General features: G+C 42.2%; 2 protein-coding genes across 6 annotated transcripts in view; one reads left to right on the forward strand and one right to left on the reverse strand.

The window, feature by feature from the left end:
- Positions 1 to 8386, reverse strand: part of osbpl1a (oxysterol binding protein-like 1A) — a 34824-nt gene extending 26438 nt beyond the window's left edge. For 2 of the 4 annotated variants that reach the window (XM_079506637.1, XM_079506634.1), the window contains exons 1-7: positions 8134 to 8386; positions 5181 to 5310; positions 2321 to 2406; positions 2125 to 2199; positions 1833 to 1944; positions 1367 to 1452; positions 1049 to 1193 (exon numbers count right to left, since the gene is read on the reverse strand). In XM_079506637.1, the coding sequence (XP_079362763.1) occupies positions 1049 to 1193; positions 1367 to 1452; positions 1833 to 1944; positions 2125 to 2199; positions 2321 to 2406; positions 5181 to 5304 (628 nt within the window). In that variant the 5' untranslated portion in view covers positions 5305 to 5310; positions 8134 to 8386. Of the gene's footprint in view, positions 1 to 1048; positions 1194 to 1366; positions 1453 to 1832; positions 1945 to 2124; positions 2200 to 2320; positions 2407 to 2648; positions 2747 to 3669; positions 4576 to 5180; positions 5311 to 8133 lie in introns of those variants that run through there. The other 2 variants (XM_079506636.1, XM_079506635.1) reach the window with 2 other exon arrangements.
- Positions 8387 to 9034: 648 nt separating this feature from the next.
- Positions 9035 to 20252, forward strand: part of impact (impact RWD domain protein) — a 33503-nt gene continuing 22285 nt past the window's right edge. For both annotated transcript variants that reach the window (XM_079505349.1, XM_079505350.1), the window contains exons 1-7: positions 9035 to 9174; positions 11261 to 11389; positions 11865 to 11917; positions 12007 to 12069; positions 12425 to 12510; positions 19281 to 19409; positions 20024 to 20118. In XM_079505349.1, the coding sequence (XP_079361475.1) occupies positions 9127 to 9174; positions 11261 to 11389; positions 11865 to 11917; positions 12007 to 12069; positions 12425 to 12510; positions 19281 to 19409; positions 20024 to 20118 (603 nt within the window). In that variant the 5' untranslated portion in view covers positions 9035 to 9126. The remainder of the gene's footprint in view (positions 9175 to 11260; positions 11390 to 11864; positions 11918 to 12006; positions 12070 to 12424; positions 12511 to 19280; positions 19410 to 20023; positions 20119 to 20252) is intronic.

Consider the following 20252-nt stretch of genomic DNA (forward strand, 5'->3'; position numbering starts at 1 on the left):
TATACCAAACGAGATGTATGCTGAAGACAGAAATGAAGACAGAACATTGCGCTTTTGGTCAAAACCATGGAGAGCTCCCTAGATTTCGAGTTATGAGCCATTCTTTTGGAGCCGTAAACAAGGAAGTGAACGGCAGTGCGCATGCGCAAAACACTGCAGTACACTGCAGAACGAAAGGCCAACCCAAGGACGCCTATACACGTCCTTAGCAGTTAGCACTCCGTGGATTTGATTCCCAGCATAATTTCCTTAGCATAATTATGGAAACTTCCTATAAGCTGTAGGGCAAACACATTTCTATAGTCTCACTGTCACAGGACGATTCTACAAATGCCTTCTAAATTCTGACAGTTTTCTGAAAAACCCCATATTTCTATGTAAGTGGTTCTCAAACTATTTAATGTCAAGGACCCACAGAATTAGATGTATTTGGCCGCCGACCCCCATCTGAAAATATGTTGTTCCAGGAACCCCCCAGAAGCAAGGATTAGAGTTAAAAATGTTCGCTCTGAAAGAATATATATATTCAAAGATTTGCGCCACATTTTCAAAATTTTTCAAAAATATCAGATCTACAAGCTATGAACTTAACATAATGCTTAAAACACCAACAGGGGTTCCCGTTCTGAATGGGTTAAGTCCATTTCATGTTAATGAAAATAAACGATTTGCATCAAGCAAGTAATCTGTGGAAAGCTGCTTAACAATTTAGAACAGACCAACCTTATTATAATAGCTGCATGGCCATTATGTTTATAATTTGAGAACATGACATTTGAGAAGATATCACATTTTCAACTGATGTGACACATTTTTAGCTGCGACCACGCTAGCATAAGCCACTGTTGGTCAGTCCCAAATATTCAAATGCAAACTGAAAGCCTGGTTGCCGCTTATCACCAAGAGAACCTATTATTTCTGTCGAACAATAAAGTATAAATAAGCCCAGAGGAACCAGTGACAAATCCTTTCAACAACATGTATTTTCACAGTGCCACTAGAGTGGCCCTGGCGGATGAATATTAATGGTGTGATTCATCAACTGTACCATTCTTGTTCTTGATATTGGGGCTAGCTCCACACTTGAGCAGCTTCAGGGCACACTGATTCTGGCTGCGGTAGGCAGCACAGTGGAGCGGGGTGTTCCCCAACAGATCAGTGCAGTTGATGTCTGGTGGTTTCTTCCTGCTGAGCTAGAAATTATAGACAAGAAATTAAGTAAATAACCACACACACAGCTGAAATGTGGATCACACACACAGCTGAAATGTGGATGTGACACACACACACACACACACACACACACACACACACACACACACACACACACACACACACACACACACAATGTGGATGTGACACTAACCAGCTGTGTTAGAGTAGAGAGGTCACCATCCCTGACTGCTTCCAGGAGTTGCTCCTCCAGTTTCCTTTCCTCTGTTCTCTCGGCCGCTGTCATGAGCAAGATGAAGCGTGTTATTAATTAAAAGCATCTACCGGTAATTAAAATGCTTACATAGTGATTTGTGAGGAATAATAGATTATCCGATGTCACACTGATTAAGCATTAGAAACGGATTTAGTTATGGAGTTTGAATGTACAGTGTACACACCGCTCTACAATTTCACTTTCACGATAACACCTTATGCCCGATTAATTTCATTCTTTGTTGTGCATAGTGTCATGCACTAAAAATAGCCGCTCACAAGGCATTGCATCGAGATACATTGTCAACTTGTAAATCAGCAAATCCTTTCCGATGCTCCATACGTTGATCGGTGTGCAAATAAGTATATTTCAGGCATTAGAATGCAACCTTTGTCTCTCTCACCTTCCAACATGCTCCTGATCTCCGCATTGTGAGTGACATCTTTGGGTATCTGTGCTGTCCCATTGATGACAGTAGCACATGCATCATATCGTAGCAGCAGCATGACAACCTCCTGATCAGTGGCGTACATGATTGGGCCATTGACGTGATCCGAGTGAGTGATTGGTTAAATGAGGGGATGAATAAGTGCATGCACAAAATCAAAACCGTATTAATCACACAAGAGATGCATAAATTTAAGTTGTCCAACTCGAATTAGACTGTAGCAGTTCATGACAATAAAACAAATTACCTTTCTCCCTGTGAAGGCAGCTTTATGCAGTGGTGTATCTCCCACGTTATTGGGTAAACTGACCACTGCTCCCGCCTGTGGTTTGTACAGAACACACAGAGACTCACAGATAACACACATTACCCATGCACTTCCTTCTAAACCTATTCAAACATCTTCAAATGGGTATACTGTATTTATGTAAAAGTGCCTGTACCTTCAGTAACTCCTCTACAACATCTTTGTGTCCAAAGTAACAGGCGAGGTGAAGCGGGGTCCATCCCAGGTTGGACTTACTCTTGCCTGAACAAATGATACACAGTACACACTTACCTACTTATACCCTATAGTTTGTTGTGCAGTGAATAGTGAAAGTAGTCAATCTCACAACACGTTGCAATGCAGTGTTGTGAGCTAAGTGTACAATCTGCATGATTGTAGGTGGGAAAACAGCTTTGTCAGGCGCTCACATGAGGCTTATGGCCATTGATAGACTGATACAAAGACATACAATTCTATAGAGATTTCTGAGAAAAATAACTTACATTGTCTTAACACAAACATTGAATGCCATTGACAATGAACGGCCAGCTTTGAGTGTTTGTGTAAACACAAACATTGAAGACGAAAGTTAGGACGCAAATTGTGATTGGCCGGAATGAGATTGTCATGGTTTGACTCTTCCCCTGTCTGCATTTCCATGTCAGCCACTCCCACTCTCCATTCCATCAGTCCTTGTCACACACCTGTTCCCACTCCAGCCCAACAGTGCCATGCCCCTTCCACACCTGTGAACACTTCGGCAATTACCCTGCTCCCTATAAGACTGGACTCTTTCCACACTCTCACTGTCAGAACATACTTCCTTGTCCCCTGTGTTGTACTTGACCTGGTTCTCTGTTTTTGCAATTCTTTAAGGCTGCATTTTTGGACTTTACTGCTTCAAAAGGTTTGCATGTTTGAACTTTCGGTTTACTGCTTTGTGCTTTGAAGAACCTTTGCATTTTTGGCATTTTCTGCATGCTGCTACTACTTGTTTGTAGCTTGACGGCATTCTGCTTTAATAAATCATTTAATTTGCACATTCCTGCTCTTGTCTCACCGTGACAGATGATGTATGATGATAAGAGCACCCCTCACTTCACACAGGTGTGATTTTATTTCAAAGAAAGGGGGGGGGGGGGGAAATGAACAATTGACTAAATTAAAAGTAATTGGACCCATCAATTTTTTTTTCTCCATTTACAGTGCCCATGTTGTTGTTTTTTTATATAGGCAAGGCCATGTCTAGTATATTGAGATTGTATGAATGATTTGATTATTGATTTCATTTTTCTGCATGTCTCTGAATCTTAATGGTCTTGCACCAACATATAAAATGCGCATCTTTAACTCTGTGAAACAGGTGAGGCTGTATGGGGCTGAGACTTGGAGAACAACAAAACTCACAACACACAGGCTGCAAACATTCACCAACACATGCCCCAGGAGAATTCTACACATCTGGTGGAGGGACAAAGTTAGCAATGTGGACCTGTGAAAAACAACAAGCTAGGATTGACTTACAGATACGGAAAAGAAAGTGGAGTTGGATTGGCCATACCCTCAGAAAACACCAACATAGATCTCTGATTTAGGGGTGCGTTCGGAAATGCGCACTGGAATGTGGTCAGTTTGTTGAGTGTGGTGGCCGGTGACGTCACAGTGTGCCTTATTTACGAACGACCACAGCTGTGACGCATTCACACCGCCGACACGGGACAACCCCAGCTTCAGGGTAGGGTCGCTCAGTGCGGGCACTCGGCACACCCGGTGCGCAGCGCACTGGATTTTCGAACGACAACGCACCGAGTGCACTGAATAAACGAACGACAAGAGAGCACACCAGTGCGCATTTCCGAACGCACTATTAATACCCCCGCAATAACCCCAGTCCCCAGGCCACTGAGATCCTCCACTCAGATGCTACTCAAGGTCCCAAACATCCACCCTAAAAAACAAAAGGGTGACTGAGCCTTCTCTATGGTCCGAAACTATGGAACAGCCTCCCAGCCTTCTCTGTGAATTGTCATTTTTTTTTGAAATCACCTCAGTCCCACTTCCAATCAGATCTGCCCCTTTCCTTGACACTTTTAAATCTAGACTAAAAACATACCTCTTCTCCCTCCATCGCACCCATGTCTTTACCTTAATTTGGTCTTTTGTAAAGTATTGCTTTAATTTCCTATGTTAGGTCACATTCCCACCTAATACTTCGGTAGACTTGATGCGAATGGCGGAGAAGTTGGGATTCTTGCATATTTAATTTGTTGCGGTTTGCCTTCACACTGCGCTGTATAAGTGCAGGATTCTGCAGGATTCGTTTTAGTCGCAGTAAAGCTTTCTGGTGACCTTAATGTTGTTTACTGTCTATTATTACACTTTTCTATGCCATTTTATTATGTTGTACAGCACTTTGGTCAACTGTAGTTGTTTTTAAATGTGCTTTATAAATACATTTGACTTAATGAAATAAGCATGTTTTATCTTTCTGACAATCAAGAACAAATGAATGTCAATGCTTTTGTGTCATTAAAAACATCAATCAATCATGGACTATGAATTGAATACTCTCAGGACGCCAATGGAAACCAACCATAGTGCTTTCTTGGGTTCAATCCTTTTAGCATTGTATTTGCATTAAACTGTACTCTTACGTGCTTTTTCTTTTTTTTTGCAAACTGTTATTAATAAAGTAATCAATCAATAATGGACTGAGGGACAGCCCTAAGTAGGCCACAGTCACCACACTGTCCACTAGGGCTGTGCGATATGACTTCAAGTCAAGAATCACTATACCGGTTTTGTTGTACCAGTATGGTTCTATATTTTTTTGTTAGTTGGCCAGCACTACACTCCTTGTTTTAACTTAAGGAATGGCTTAATGAGATTAATATGAAAGAGGCACACAATGTATGGCAGTTTGTCTGTTATTTTTATGTTATACTATGTTGATTTAGTTTATTGTCACATTTTTGTATGTAAAAAATCTGAAAAACATAAAAAGCATAATATACTACTGTCCAATGGTGATGTACCTTTGCAGTTGATGTCAAAGTGAGCCTCCTCTTTAATCTTGCACATGAGCAGACTCTGGATGCCGGGCAGGTCTCCATTCCTGGCATGACGCAGAAACTGCTCCTCAGGGTCCGGGTCCTCCATGGACCCCTGTAACAGAACAATAATATAAAAAAACACTACATTTTCATCTTACAATGTAGGAACACTGTTTTGCCCAAGCTGAAGGTTTGACAGCATTTCTAATCAATTATCCTATATTAAATTTGCCAAATTGGTCAACGGTGGATGCAAAACTAACACCCAGACTTGCGAGGAGCACCGTTGCGTCCGATCCGCACCAAACTTGGCACAAATACTGTTCAGGAGTCTGCCATGACAGGACCCCTGGGGGGGCACACGTGACCCCTGTTGTGAGTCTGACTACCGGTATTCTCATGGTGTGACTATTCTACCATCATAGGTGCACTATTGTGCACTGCTGATGCGCACCAAACTTGGCACAAACACTGTTCAGCGGTCTGGCATGGGAACAGTCACCCCCAAGGCCCCAACCACCCACCCCACTCAAAAGATCTACACATATAGGGCACTACAGCAGCTCAGTGGCCGGGTCATACCAAAGACTCTGAAAAATGGGACCCAATGCCTCCCTGCTTGGCACTCAACATCAAGGGTTGGATTGGGGTAAGTCCCTGCGACATACATCCAGCTGCCTCACGCTACAGAAACAGTATAGGCTCCTGCCCTATAATGAGCCTCATGGCTCAGCAAGGCTTTACTAATTACTACAGCAGTAACACTTCAAATGGCTATAAGTCAATTACCATTGCTCTGATTAGCGCCATAGAGGCTTAGATTTCTGAACATCTAGTGATTTAAAATTTAAAATGCAGTTTTTGTGGGCACAAAATGATATGTAAAAATAATATCAATCATATGGCTTTTAATCAGACATGTGTTGTTAGTCAAAAACAATAATATGGGTGTATATCCTTCTGGATGCAGTGATATTGGAGTTTGGAAGCAGTTTTTATTAACGGGTCGTGCTCCTGCCTCCTGCATTATGTGCACATTTAAAACACGTCACGCTCAGTGACTTCGACGAGCGCTTCCAAACTCTGACATTAGAAAAAGAATCACCTGCACAGAATTTCTTGGCAGAAAGTATAACTCATAACATGTCTACGGTGGATTTCTATGAAACAAACACTTTGCAGATTGAAAGAGGATAACTCAAGCTTGCCCTACAGCTGCAATGTTGGTAAATGTAACATTGTTTAATACAAGCAGATCGGAAATTCGATTTGGATCAATGGGCTGTCAATGGAGGGTATTGCAACTCTAGATTCATCCCATTATTTAAAAAGAAATCTATAGTGTTGCAAATTGCGGCTAAGTAGACGAGGAGATTTCCAAATTGCAGTGTCACAGTCAGAGAAAAATGAGGAAACCAGCATACATCATTTACACACATACGGTAAGTCACCAGACCTGCCTTGTAGGGAAAGTCCTGGGATGCTTTTGCTTATACAGCTTAAGTCCTGTTACAACAGAACAAAGTGTTATATGCAAGAAAGAATTTTTTTTGGACAATATTGTGAATTGTCACGTGGTGGCTATACACTACACTACAGTGTGTAAAGTGAACTGAGAGATTAATGGATTATATTTGTGTTGTTGAGGGGTCCAAGTATGTTGATTTCTGCTTTGCCAGTAAAGCTAAAGGCATTGAGAACTGAGAAGCGAGGTGTCATTTAGAAACAGGTTTGTCTGACATTCTCAAACGTCTTGTATGTGTACAGTATTATTCAACACCCCCCGAACTCACCTCACCCCTGCCCACTTTGACAGGCTGGAATGGCTTAGGGTTGACGACAGAGTACAGCATCTTGCAATGGGTCTGGTCCACAAGATTCGATACACCACCAAGATACCCATGTACCTGTCATAAATACCTCCTTAATGTCAACGAAGTCCACACCCACAACACCAGAGGGAGTGCAACAAACCATGTGCAACCCAGATTCGGCACAAACAAGGGACTAAATTCATTTCGCTCCTATGCCACAAAAATGTGGAACACCCTACCAACTGTCATTAAGACATGTGAATCCCTTGACTCCTTCAAAACCACTCTCAGGGCACCTACGGATGGCTGCAATTTGAAACTGTCCCCCGTAAAATCTGGATCACCCACCCACCCCCTTTCCCCTCACTGTATGTTTGTTCCCCTTTTTTACCTCCTTTATGATGATTTCCTGTTTTTGGCTATATAGAAGTGTATTGTACGTCTCTAAATGTTATGATGAATTGAAAACGGTGGACCCTCTTGTAAACAAGTGTAATGCTTTATGGTGTCGTCCACTCAGTTAACAGTTTTTGTATTGAGTTGTGCTTGAAATGTACTGTAATTCTACAGTGCAAACTATAAATACTTCAATCAATCAATCAAATTCCATTTGCTGTTAGTAGACAAACCATGACGTTATAATAAACACTAACAGAATAGAGATGTATTCAATTTCTGTCTCATTTTAACCACGTCCTCCTTTATAATTTCTAAACTCATGTGCTCAAGACTGCAGTCGCAATGAAGAATGCAGCTGGTCTTGTGACATCCTACAACCCCACTGACTTCAGGTTCGAGAATTTAGAATCTGCTATCTAAAAGAAAGACCATGTAAGAAAACAAGCTGGCATGGAATGGAAGGACTTTGATTTGGGGAGATTTCAATAGTGAAACGCAACTGTCCGTACTGTTCTTGACACAGCATTCAGATTTACTTACAGTGTGAACTGATTGATTTGGATGTCAAATCACAAATCAGTCACAACTCACAATTGATGTCAGGCAACAGCTAGGGTTAGCTCGGCGTGACGGTCAAACACAAAAGTAACTTTTAAAGTTTAACTTTCAACATAAATTAGTGATTGACAACAAGCAGGGAAAACTTCCCATTATACACTTACCGATTAAATTCTAGGATTGTCAAAGAAAAAATCCACTTAAGAAGCGTTGAATGTGATCTCACATAGTCCGTATCTGTGGAGTTCAGCATGTGATTTGTTTTAAGCCTCTCTGGCTATTTTCATTCTATTGAACATCAGCATACATGTTACTCTGTGCTTTTATAAAGCAGCACGTAATCCTGACGAGCAGCATTTGACCGTTTTTTAGTGTTAAAGAACAAGAAGAAGCGTGTCACACACTACACACCACACACCCTGCTGGTGTCTAGCTGGGTGTCTAGTCTGTTTACACCGTTATCAGCTGATCTGCGGAACCAAGGATGCGCACCTCTGCTTTTCAAAATAAAAGTCTAACCCCGCCTCCATAGCTACAGCGAACATTTATCAGTAAAATCTATACATACAATTATAAATAAATAAATACATAATTTGTTTATGTATAATGTATAGTTAAGCATAGCAGCACAAGCACATATCAGCAAGCAGACATTTCTGGTTGCTAGGAATGTGTTTAAAAATAAAACTTTTCAAAATAGAATAGATAGATTTATATTTCACAGACAGACACAGACGCTTGAATACAATTCACAAAACAGTGAAATATGTTGCGCTTAATATAATAACATAATATTCATATTTCATAGCAGTTATTCTAGAACTAGATGGCTTGATTTTAGGCTTACAATAATTGATATAAATATTTTTTGTAAATCTCAATGGGAAAAATGAATGGTCACTTTATTTTTTTTACACAGAAAAAGTGTTATATAGCATCATTTAAAATGCTTAAAGTTTTAATATGTGCAAATTAATAGTTTTCAATTGATTCGGTTTACGCTTAGAGGGCACTCTTATTTGTAAGAGATCGACCACCGGAAGTGTTAATATCTGCTGACGGACACCGGACATAGGCGTTTCGGTAAAAAGTGAAACGTGAGCTTTCTCTTCTTTGCTTTAATACTTGAAAAACGTTGCAGCTTTATAATGAATTAAATGGACGACATCTTAAATTCACAGAATGTGGGGGACCTTCAATCTCAAGTAAGTTGTCTTGTCTGACTCTGTCATCAACATCATGACATGACTCATGAGACTAACTGCACGAAACCGGGAACAAAGTTCAGATGTCATGTTGATCTCAACTCGAATTCCCTGTGTCACACAGCAGACACACACTTACACTCACCAAACATTAAAAATAGAACTTAGAAGTAGCCTAGTAGTGCTAAGACTAAAGACACCCAAGAAGTCCATACAGTACTGTGCATTACAGTATGAGGCTGACTGAGCATGGTATGTGGACTAGCACTACAGCCTGCTCCACCAATCGAATGGAATGGAAGCAGCTACATACACAGCAGCGACACCCCCCTCCGGTGGCTTAGTGAAGGATTGTGCAATTCTGGATAAAAGCGTAATTTTTTGCATGATGGTTCGTTAGGGTCAGACGGTCAGTTATTGAATTTTAGCCCTTGTCAAATATTTATTTTTAATATCAAATTGCAAGACTATCATTATCAATGAAATATATGTGAAAATCTGCGTAGTATTTTTCAGACTATAAAATCATAAAATGATCAGATTATTTCCAAATGTCATAAAGTTGACTTATTTTAACATTAAAGTCACAGAACATGAAATATCATCAATAACACCTTTATTGCAATGAAGAATACAAATGAACTAGAACTCGACCAGCCTTTGGCCGGTCTCGCTCTAGCGCCACGCCACGCCATCCAGGTGGCCAGTTGTCCTGGTGTCCGCTTGTGCAGGGTGCCCACTTGTTCAGTCAGATTATTTGGGTGCGGTACTGAACCGTACTGTAGCGTACTGTACTGCACCATACTGTACGTACTGTATTGTACCATACTGTACTGTACTGCACTGTACCAGACTACTGTACTGTACTGTACTTACCATACTGTACTGTACCATACTGCACTGTACTGTACCATACTATACTTACCATACTGTACCGTACTGTACTGTACTGTAGAGTTCTGTGCTGTACCATGCCGTACTGGACTGTGTGTGTGTGTGTGTGTGTGTGTGTGTGTGTGTGTGTGTGTGTGTGTGTGTGTGTGTGTGTGTGTGTGTGTGTGCAGTGAAAATGGGAGGGGTCGGTGAATGTGGAAATTGTGATGTAATTTGCATCACAGCAAAATGTTGCATGCGCAATAACAGTATGGCACACAAAAGCAATATTTGTACAGTAAATATGACAGTTGCATGGAGGCAATGTAGTGCAGATGGATTCTTGTGGCATGCAGAATATTTTTTGTGCATGGATTGATGCGTGGTAACGGAGTGGTTTCGTAGGAGAAGCCGGACGGATAAACAGGGCGGGCATATTGGTTTGCTCCCCCTTTCCATTATAGTAGAGAAGGAATCACTTGGTAGCTTTGTGTGCTGGTGGCCCAGATGCCCGCTTGGTAGACTACTAGACTGCAAAAGCCTATAACTAATGTTTCACGCATATTCCGGTTGTGACACAACATCTGCCTTTAATGGAAAGGGTAAGAAGTCAGCTTGGCGGGCCTGGCAAGCCTATGATGCTGCGACAGAAACAGTGTTTGGCTGACCATTCCAGAGGTTTCCAGAGCTTGCAGAGAGCTGATCAGATGCACTGTAAAGGTGACTGTACCTGCAAATGCAGAAATGCAAATTTGGACTGTTCCCCACTTTGGAAATGCAAATCACAGTCACAGCTAGGCAGAATGCACAGCACAACATCACATGATGCATAGTATTCTTCATTGCAATAAAGGTGTTATTGATGATATTTCATGTTCTGTGACATTAATAATGATATGTATATCTAGTAAATACTAGGTGGATTTTCACATTATTTCACATATTTCATTGATATTGATAGTCTTGCAATTTGATATTTAAAATAGATATTTGACAAGAATTTCATTGATATTGATAGTCTTGCAATTTGATATTTAAAATAGTTATTTGACAAGGGCTCCTAGGCTAAAATCCTTTAGTATGTCCTAAAGAAGCCTCATACAAAATTTGGTGCACAAGTGCACAATTCTCCTAAAAAAGTGCACTAAGCCACCAGACTATAACTATATCAATGTTTCTTTTGCTGATTGTTATTGTCTTGTCTCACATATAGATTGAGGAGGTGGAGGCACTTTCTTCCATATACGGTGATGAATGGTGTGTCATCGATGAAGCATCCAGAATATTTTGCATAAAAATATCAACTGGCTTGGAAAAGCCCAAACTCACCGCATGTCTCCAGGTAAAGTGTTTGTGTTTGTATGTATTCATCATAATATCCTAAATGCTTGAATTAATAATAAAACTGGAGAGTAGTGGTTCTCAAACTTTTTCTTGTAACAGAACCCAAATTAAATATTTCGCCACGAACCCCCATTTTATTTGTATTGTTGAAATGTTTCGAAAATATTATAACATAAAAATACATTAATCCAAGATTTGTTTAAAAAAAAGCAGATGTACAAGCTCAACACATTGTATTGTGATGTTTTGTGAGCTTGTAGATCAAGCTTTAAAAATAGCCAATATATAGGGCTAAAGTGGTTTCACTAAAATTTGATGCTGTATTATTTAATTTAGCTGGGGACCCCCCGGGAATACCCTAAAGGGTGTCCCCAGGGTCAGACCCCACATGTGAGAACCACCACTGTACAGAGTGTGCAATCTCGGAGATTATTTTACTGTTTAATAAGACAAGTATACCTTAAATTGAACAGATAATTCTCCCACTTGATTATCCAAGTGCAGCACCACCAATCTATCAGATCAAGTAAGTTTGTTTGCTCTTTAAATTCATCTAAATACCACACACTGCAATGAGAGATCACATCAACACCATCTTTAATAATCTACCTTTAGTGCATCGTGGTTGCGAGGCCCTGAGAGGGTGCAGTTATCAAATAGCCTTGAGGACCTTTATGTGTGAGTACATGTCATTATATTTTTTAACACTTATTGTAATTGATGTAAATAGAACCATGGTTTGCACATCGTCTCTGTCGGGTGGAAACCTTGACATATGTTCAAAACTGATACTTTTCAGGATTCAAATTAAAAGTAGCAGATCTACAAGCTTGTGGATCTACTACTTTTGAGTGTTGTTGACACTATAATATGATCAAGTAAGGCGTTAATTTATGAGAAAAAAACCCCAAAAAGTTAGAATATGGAGATAGGAGGTTTATGCCCGACAGTGACGATATCCTGTATTCCCAGTGCTCTTTTTGATAAATGCACTTACATGTTAGGGACTGGGCTTTTTCTTAAATTCCAACAGAGATCATGCTGGGGAGAGCATCCTCTACCTCTGGGTTGAAAAAATCCGTGAATTTCTCGTGGAGAAGTCCCAAAGCACTGAAGCAGGTGAGGTATAAAATATGTAATTTAGTGCAATAGTCTGGTAATACATTTGTCATTTTTAATTAAGTTTAGAAGACTTTGTTCCTAAATGAATCCAAAATAATGTACCCGCCCACTTTCCCTGCTATTCTTTTAACCTAAATGACTAACTGTATCTGTTTTTATTTTGTATCATATTTCTTTTATGTCATTTATGTCTATTAAAGTATTCAATTAAAAACAGCATATTGGGAGGAAATAACTGAGATATGGACATTGGACATCACCAGAGGGCAGTATTGGTCAGTTAATTAAATTGTTACATGAAATAGATCATGGAACTGATCTTCCCTAATGCTTGGCTAATGACTGAGTTTAAATTCTGTGATAATAAATCCCACTCAAGCCTTTTCATGAGTGCTTGATTGGTTCCACAAAGAGCCAATCAAGAGGATCACAAAGGTGAAAATAAGCAGGCTATTAAAACTACTCTGGTGAATGAATATTCATAACTGCTTCTTGCCAAAATCTTTGTCAGGCATAAGAAAGGCCAAGGTTTTATTGCTGGTATCTCTCAGTTAGTGCGCTTGTCAACGTGTGCTTGTCACCGTGTTTATCATTGCCAATCTAGTTCCAGACAAGAATATGTTGGTTCAATGTTGGAGGGTGCAGGGACAAATATATGAAAGATTTTAATTACGCAGAGAGAAGGACATTTATTATTTAAATATTTGTATTGGATTTTTCAAAAAGTTATGTAAACAAACACAGACAAACACCTAACAGCAAAACACCAGACACCCGTACTCAACACAGAAACATTTAATGAAATGTCCAAAACTGTAAAATAGATGTGATGTGAAATGTGAGCTTTAGTCATATTCCATCATATTCAAGTGCTTTTGGAGAGAAATGATAGTCACTTTCAGTAGTAGAGCACTGTAGAGGGGTGCTGTGTGTCTGTGACTGTGCCCAGGTGATGATGGTCGTTTCAAGGAAGGCAATTATGTTATTATTTCTGCACTGTCAAAAGTAATGCTACTTTTTTGCAATGTAGTTAAATAAAAAATCTCAGGGGGAAGATAAATTATATAAAATGAAAAAAACGGTAATTTTTCTTTGAAATATATATATTTTTTAATATTGTGAAAAATCGTATCGTGAACCTCATATCGTGATACGAATCGTATCGTGAGTTGAGTGAATCGTTACATGCCTAGTGAGGAGTATGGGGAGTAAACACAGTTGGAGACGGAGAAGGCATATTTACGCAGTGCAAGGTGTACTGACAGTCCCGTTACTGTGGATAGACGACAAGACGTGGTCGAATGAGGAGACCGAAGCCCTCATCGACATGATCAGACGAGCACATTAATCAATTGCTTCATCATCATCCTTCGAGTGCCCTCGAGATCTGCGACACAAGCTGCTTCCACTGGTCTCTGTTGGTCATTGCCACACCAAGTTCATTCACAGTCAGTCCTGTGCTCAGAACATCTGGAAATGTGAGAGGTCTTGTTCCTCTTGATGGGCAGGGTAGTCTCCACAGAAGAATATCCGAAATGACCTGGTCTTTTGCTCTGTGGCAGTGTCCAGCAAAGCGGAGTCTTCTTTCTGCCACAACAACTGAGATGGGGGGGGGGGGGGGGTGCCTAGTGTACAGAATATTCTGTCAGTCAGTCTGTGTGTAAACATGGAGCGCTGTCAATGTGTGTGGGAAATCCCCACACTGGGGATCTATCTCGTAATAGCATACTTTTAAACACATAGCTCAGCATGATCTATAAACTAATAAACGCGCCCGGCAGCCGGCGAAAACTAAAGTTCTCAACAGGCCCACCTGTCCTTTCAAACTCTAGACCGGCCTGCCCTAAAGCTATTAGTGCAGCCGCACCCAGCAGCGGGCGAAAACTAGAGTTCTCAACAGGCCCGAGAATTAAGGCCCTGCCCTATCTGGGCCCTCATCAAACCCTGTACACTCAAGAGAATGTCCCCCCTACCACCCTTAGATCTCCATATACTGTATGGAGCTCACCTGTTATGACATTCCATAAGTTGATCTGACCTCATCAAACCTTATATGGCCAGTACAGAATTCATTCCATGTTGATCTGACCCCCATGCCAAAGCGCCAGCGCTCGCCCAGCAGTCTGCCGTCAACGCCCTTTAGGACGAGGTCGCTTCTCGTCCTCAGGCGTCTTACTGGTATGATGATCGGATTATCTATGGGAGTAAACATCGGATAACTCACACACACACACACACAACGTCCAGTCCCCGTCTCCCCGATGACGACACACTGCATCCACGTTACCCTCACTTTTCGTCCTAGATTTCACTGTGTATTTATGAATTGAACACATTGATAAAGTTGCTGCTGCGGTCTACTGGTCTACCTTGTTGAGGTAGTGTCAGAAGCACAGTAGGCTGTGGAAGTTATTGAGCAGCACAGAGTCTAACGAAGTAGAGGTGAGAATGTGACCTAAGATGTGACATAACATCCCCCACCCAGCGTTTGTGGGATGGCGGTGCTGCCTTTTTCCAACTAAACAATATCAGGCGTCTAGCAAGAAAGGAGAATGGTAATATGCTATAGCTTCAGCCTAATGAATCGGCATTGGTACTCCCTCTGGGAACACCAAACAAAGCCGTCAACTAGAGTGAGTACTAGAAGCAGCCAAAGAGGAAAACTTCCAAAGGGCGCATACTTTAAAGGGCCTATTGAACATAACATATACGCTTACTCTCAGAACACTCTCTTTGAAACCCCCGCATTCCCCCCAGTAACCTACAGAACTGTTGCCTCGTTTATATTCCGAGTGCAGAGGTTTGTGTCTCTCCATGCATGCCCTCTGTTTAAGGGTGGCATTACAGACTCAGCAGGGCAATCAGCAGGGGTCAGAGCCGGCATTTAGCTTGTAGTACCCCAGCCATCCCCTCTCTCCCCTGGACACCGGTTCCATTCCACCCTAGGGACACAGTGTCTGACATATCGCAGAAAGAGAGGCGTGTGGATAGGGCAAGGTAGAGAGAAGTGGAGGGAACAGAGTGGGAGAGAGTAAGTAGATCTTTGACTGACTAGAACGCTGATGACTATTATTAATGTTAACTAGAAACTCGACCGGCCTTTGGCCGGTCACGATTCTTATGTTCTATGTTCTATTTTATGTTGCATCACTGTACTGTACTGTACCGTACCGTACCGTACCGTACTGTACTGTACTGTACTTTACTGTACCAGACTGTACTATGCAGTAGCACACTGTACTGTACTGTGCTGTACCATGCTGTACTGTACCATATGGTACTGTGCTTTACTGTACTGTACCATGCTGTACTTTACTTCTGTCGTATGTCCTCAGACCTTCAGCTCCGTTGCAGCAAGCCAGTCCAGTGTGTCATTGTCTAGGTCAGGGGTCCTCAACTAGAAATGCTGAAGGTCCACTAATAATCTTTGAAAAAGACTAAGGTCCGGTCCCATGAGCGCGGCGCGGGCCACGCAGCGGCCAGCGGAGAGCAGGGCTCTATACCTGTTTAGTACAGTCACACCAAGGCAAGCTTATACAAATCGGATCCCCTCCCAACCAACCAATACTGGGGTGCAGAGTATGGAAATAAAATGTTTCACAAATATTCCCCTCCAAAAATTCACAGCAAATGAGAGTTATTGTGTTGAGGCACAAAGAACACTTTTATTTTGTCAAGTTACTTTTTTTAAAATTTGCCCAGGGTCCACAGAGAGGTGGTCCGCGGTCTGGTCGTGGACCGCGGTCCGCCTATTGAGGACCCCTGGTCTAGGTCAATTAACCCACGATCACCATTTGGTGGCCGGTTTATGGGGCAGCTGGTCATCACGAGTTCCACAGTCTGTAATGGATCCCCACATTCGCAGTGGGCACTGTCTGTGAGACCCCATTTCTGCATGGCTGCACCAAAGCGTCCGACACCTGTCCTCAGGCGGTTGAGGGTTGTCCACTCCTTGCGGGGCAGGTGCTGGCCAGGAACATCTGTGGGATCCTCGATGTAGTGGTGAAGCCTGGATGGTTCTGCTGCCTTCGACTGGTCCTTCCATCTCGCCTTCACCTTGGATGCCTTGGAGGTGTCAGCTGGTGTAGTGTGGAGCAGTTCCTGGGCCTGTGTGGCAAAAGGGCGACGGGACTTGAGGCACGTACACTGTGGTGTCTCCGTGACGACCTTGTGGAGAAGGTGGGATTCACTGAACTGTGCCTTCTGAGCGAGGGCTAGTGTGGCCGCCTCTCGCCTGACCTCTGCGGGGGAAATTCCAGCAAGGACTGGCAGTTGGTTGGTTGGAGTGGCTCGTAGGCATCCGGAGACAGTCCGTAGGGCGCTGTTGACGGCAGCGTCCAGCTTTTGGACATGGGGGCTACGGCTCCAGACTGGGGCACAGTACTCAGCGGTGGGGAACACCAGGGCCTCGGTGGAAATGCGCAGTGTCTTGTGGAGACTCCCCACGTGGTTCCGGCTGGACGCCGTATCAGTGCTGCACTGGCGGTGGTCTTTCCCTTAAAACTGTCCAGGTGTTGTTTAAAGGACAGTGTTCTGTCGAGCTTCACTCCAAGGTATGTCGGGGAGGACTGGGACTGTAGCCGGGCATCGTCAACCATGATGTTAATTTCACGGGTTGCTTCCCAGTTGTAGAGGTGGAACATTGCTGCTACAGTCTTCTCAACGCTGAGCTTGAGCGCCAGTCCTTCAGGTATGAGAATAGGATGTTCATGTCCTCCGAGAGGCCTTCCTCTACTGCTTCCCAGGATGGTTTGCTGAGCAGGATTGCCAGGTCGTCTGCGTAGCCGTACTTTAATGTAATGTAATGTAATGTACTTTACTGTGCCATTCTGTACTGTAATGTACCATACCGTACTGTACTTTACTGTGCCGTACTGTACTGTACCGTACCGTACCGTACCGTACCGTACCATACCGTGTACAGTATGGCATGAAGCAGTCCAATCTGTGTTGGGGAGAAAAAGAGAGAAAAGGGGGGAGGGGCAGGAAGTAGGCCACTTCCTGGATTGTGCAATAAGGCAATGTATGCTTACTGTACAAAATGTGAAGATGTTGCGGGCAGGTTGATAAGGCTAAAACATTGTCAGAGTACTTAACAGTGGGTGTGGAAATTGTGGAGGCGTTTGAACGTGCGTGTGCTGAATGAATATGTCTCAAAGTTCCATGGAGTGTGGCGTCTATTATAGTAGAAGGATAGTTGAGTTATACAGGTATTATATACCTCCGTCCAAAATGCAGTCAGTCTGGGTCTGGGACACGACCAAAACATGTGTCTTAACCGTAGCTGGGTCCTGACTGCACCTGACGCAGGCTGGTTCTGAATCTGGATAGAATGTGGCTAGTCTACTCAGAGATAGGTGTAATCTATGTAAAACCTTGAATTGTAACAACCCATGTCTAATGCATATTGAGGATGAATGTACCAGTGAAACTGCCGACTGCCAAGTTGAATCTGGTAGGTCAATTCCCAACTCCTCCTCACATGCCCTTGCCACATGATCAATTGACGGGGAAGCCACCCTCTGGATGTTGTCACATAGCCTAGAAACTATGCCCCTGCCTCCTGGATCCCAGCTTAAGCACTCGTCTACCAAGGTACTTTGTGGAGTTGTCCGAGAAAAGTATTTACGTACTTGTAAATAGTTAAAGAAGCTTGATTTGTGGAATATTAAAATCACTCTTCATCTACTCAAAAGAAAGGAAGTGCCCCTCTTTAAAGAGGTCTTTCACACATTTAATCCCGCTCCCATACCACAGCTGATGGGATGGGTCTGTGAGAGATGGAGCAAAATTGCAGTTCGCCCGAATGGGGAAGGTCATGAGGGCCTATTTATGTTTGAGAGAAAAGGAAATTTAAAAACGAATAAACAAGACTATTATCCTTAACACATTGACTCCCATGGGAATTTATAATAAACATTGTTTCCCTACCACAGTTTTTCACTAACCTTTGTACCCCCTCGTGATTGTACTGAAAATAGTTCCATCATTTGTGTTTGAGTCGAAAAATATTCCACCGCCGCGATCCAAAACAACAACGGGGAACAGAGCTCAATGGATGCGGCCAGTTCACACCATAGACTTTGCATTGTGCCTCGATTTCCCAGAAGCCCTGAGAATCGGGCGTCAGTGTTTTTTGTTTTGTTTTGTTTTTGGTCACGTGATCCAAACGCATGACGTCACTGGGTTGTCCGACGGAAACCATGTATGTCTTAAAAGTTATCAAAAAACAGCGAATAAATCATATAAAACAAAAGTCGGGAATAGCGTGTTCCGCAGGAAGAGACAATGGGAAAAAAGTCGGGAATAGCGTGAACCGCAGGGAATGTGAGATACAAGCTTAGAGAGAAGTAAAGGAGAATAGGCAGAAAGTATATTTTCTTGTTTGAGTTCCAGATTGCAGTTTTAATTAGCCTTCCATCGTGAGTCGTGACTAGCCTGTGTGTAATAGTGTTATTGCGAACGAAGTGATTGAGAACAAAGTGAGCAATTACTATAGAAGAGGGCTTAGGTCTGTGTGTGTGTGCGTGCGTGCGTGCGTGCGTGCGTGCGTGCGTGCGTGCGTGCGTGCGTGCGTGTGTGTGAGAGTGAGACTGCCACAAAATCTTCGTTCGCTTCCCGCGTTTACGCATCTTACTTGTGATATAGTTTCCTTAATTCATTTTAATGAGACCAAGAGTTGAGTCTGGCAGGGGCTTTTCTAGACTACAGAAGTGTCAAATTTGAGGTGTATAACCATAATCATAACCTCGGCTCTGTTCCTGCAGTGGTACAATCCGAGATGGTCAATATGACTGCGGAGGAGGAAGGTGACGATGATGACGACGATATACCTGACTTCAGGACCTTGAAACAGAACATGGAATACACCCATCTCTTGGCGGATCACACTGATGGTATGGCCCCATGACCCCATGGCTCCATGACACGTACATGTGGGGTTATTAGAAATAACAGACAGGGACTGAGTAACAGCAGCTTAAGTAAAAGTATCTATACTACAATGTACTCATTGTGCGGAAATCGTTCTTTTTTTTTACATGTTTTCAAAATGTATAAAATAATTAGAAAATTAGCAGATCTATAAGCTCACAACGTGTTGCATTGCGATGCGCTGTGAGCTTGTAGATCGCCTATTTTCAAATAGCTGAAGTCTATAGGGCTGAAGTGGTTAATGTATGTTTTGTAATAATAATTAAAATCTACAAAGTAACTAGTAAGTTGTCCAATAATTGTAGTAGAGTAAAAGTACTATATTTGCCCCTATTCTGAGGCGTAATGGAGTAGAAGTAAAAGTATTCAAAATTGGAAATACTAAATACTAAAAAAATATATCTCCCAAAATTTCCAAAAGTACAGTACTTGAGAACTTTCCACCACTGCACGTGGAATCATTTGAAATGATATGCAGTTAACAGACGACGGTGGCTTAGTTACAGCAGCTTCTATCGCTGCAGTCGAAAGCAGAATGGAACACATCTGTGGCATGTTTTTGTGTGTTTTCATGCAGATGTTGAGGTACCGTTGATCAAACATGGAGAGACAATCACAGATAGACGAAGTACCTTCCAGCCTCACCTGGCAGCTGTAGTCACCCCCAGACAGGTGAGAAAGGCTGGTCTGCCTCCAGGGTTAATTTCGTTATGTGCTCATTAGATTACAAAAGTTTTGTCTGTGCATTTTTATTTATTTTGTTCATTTGTTGACTGTTCCCAATCCGACGTATATATATATCGTAC

The sequence above is a fragment of the Electrona antarctica genome (genome assembly GCF_951216825.1).
Source record: "Electrona antarctica genome assembly, chromosome: 7".
Lineage (NCBI taxonomy): Eukaryota > Metazoa > Chordata > Actinopteri > Myctophiformes > Myctophidae > Electrona > Electrona antarctica.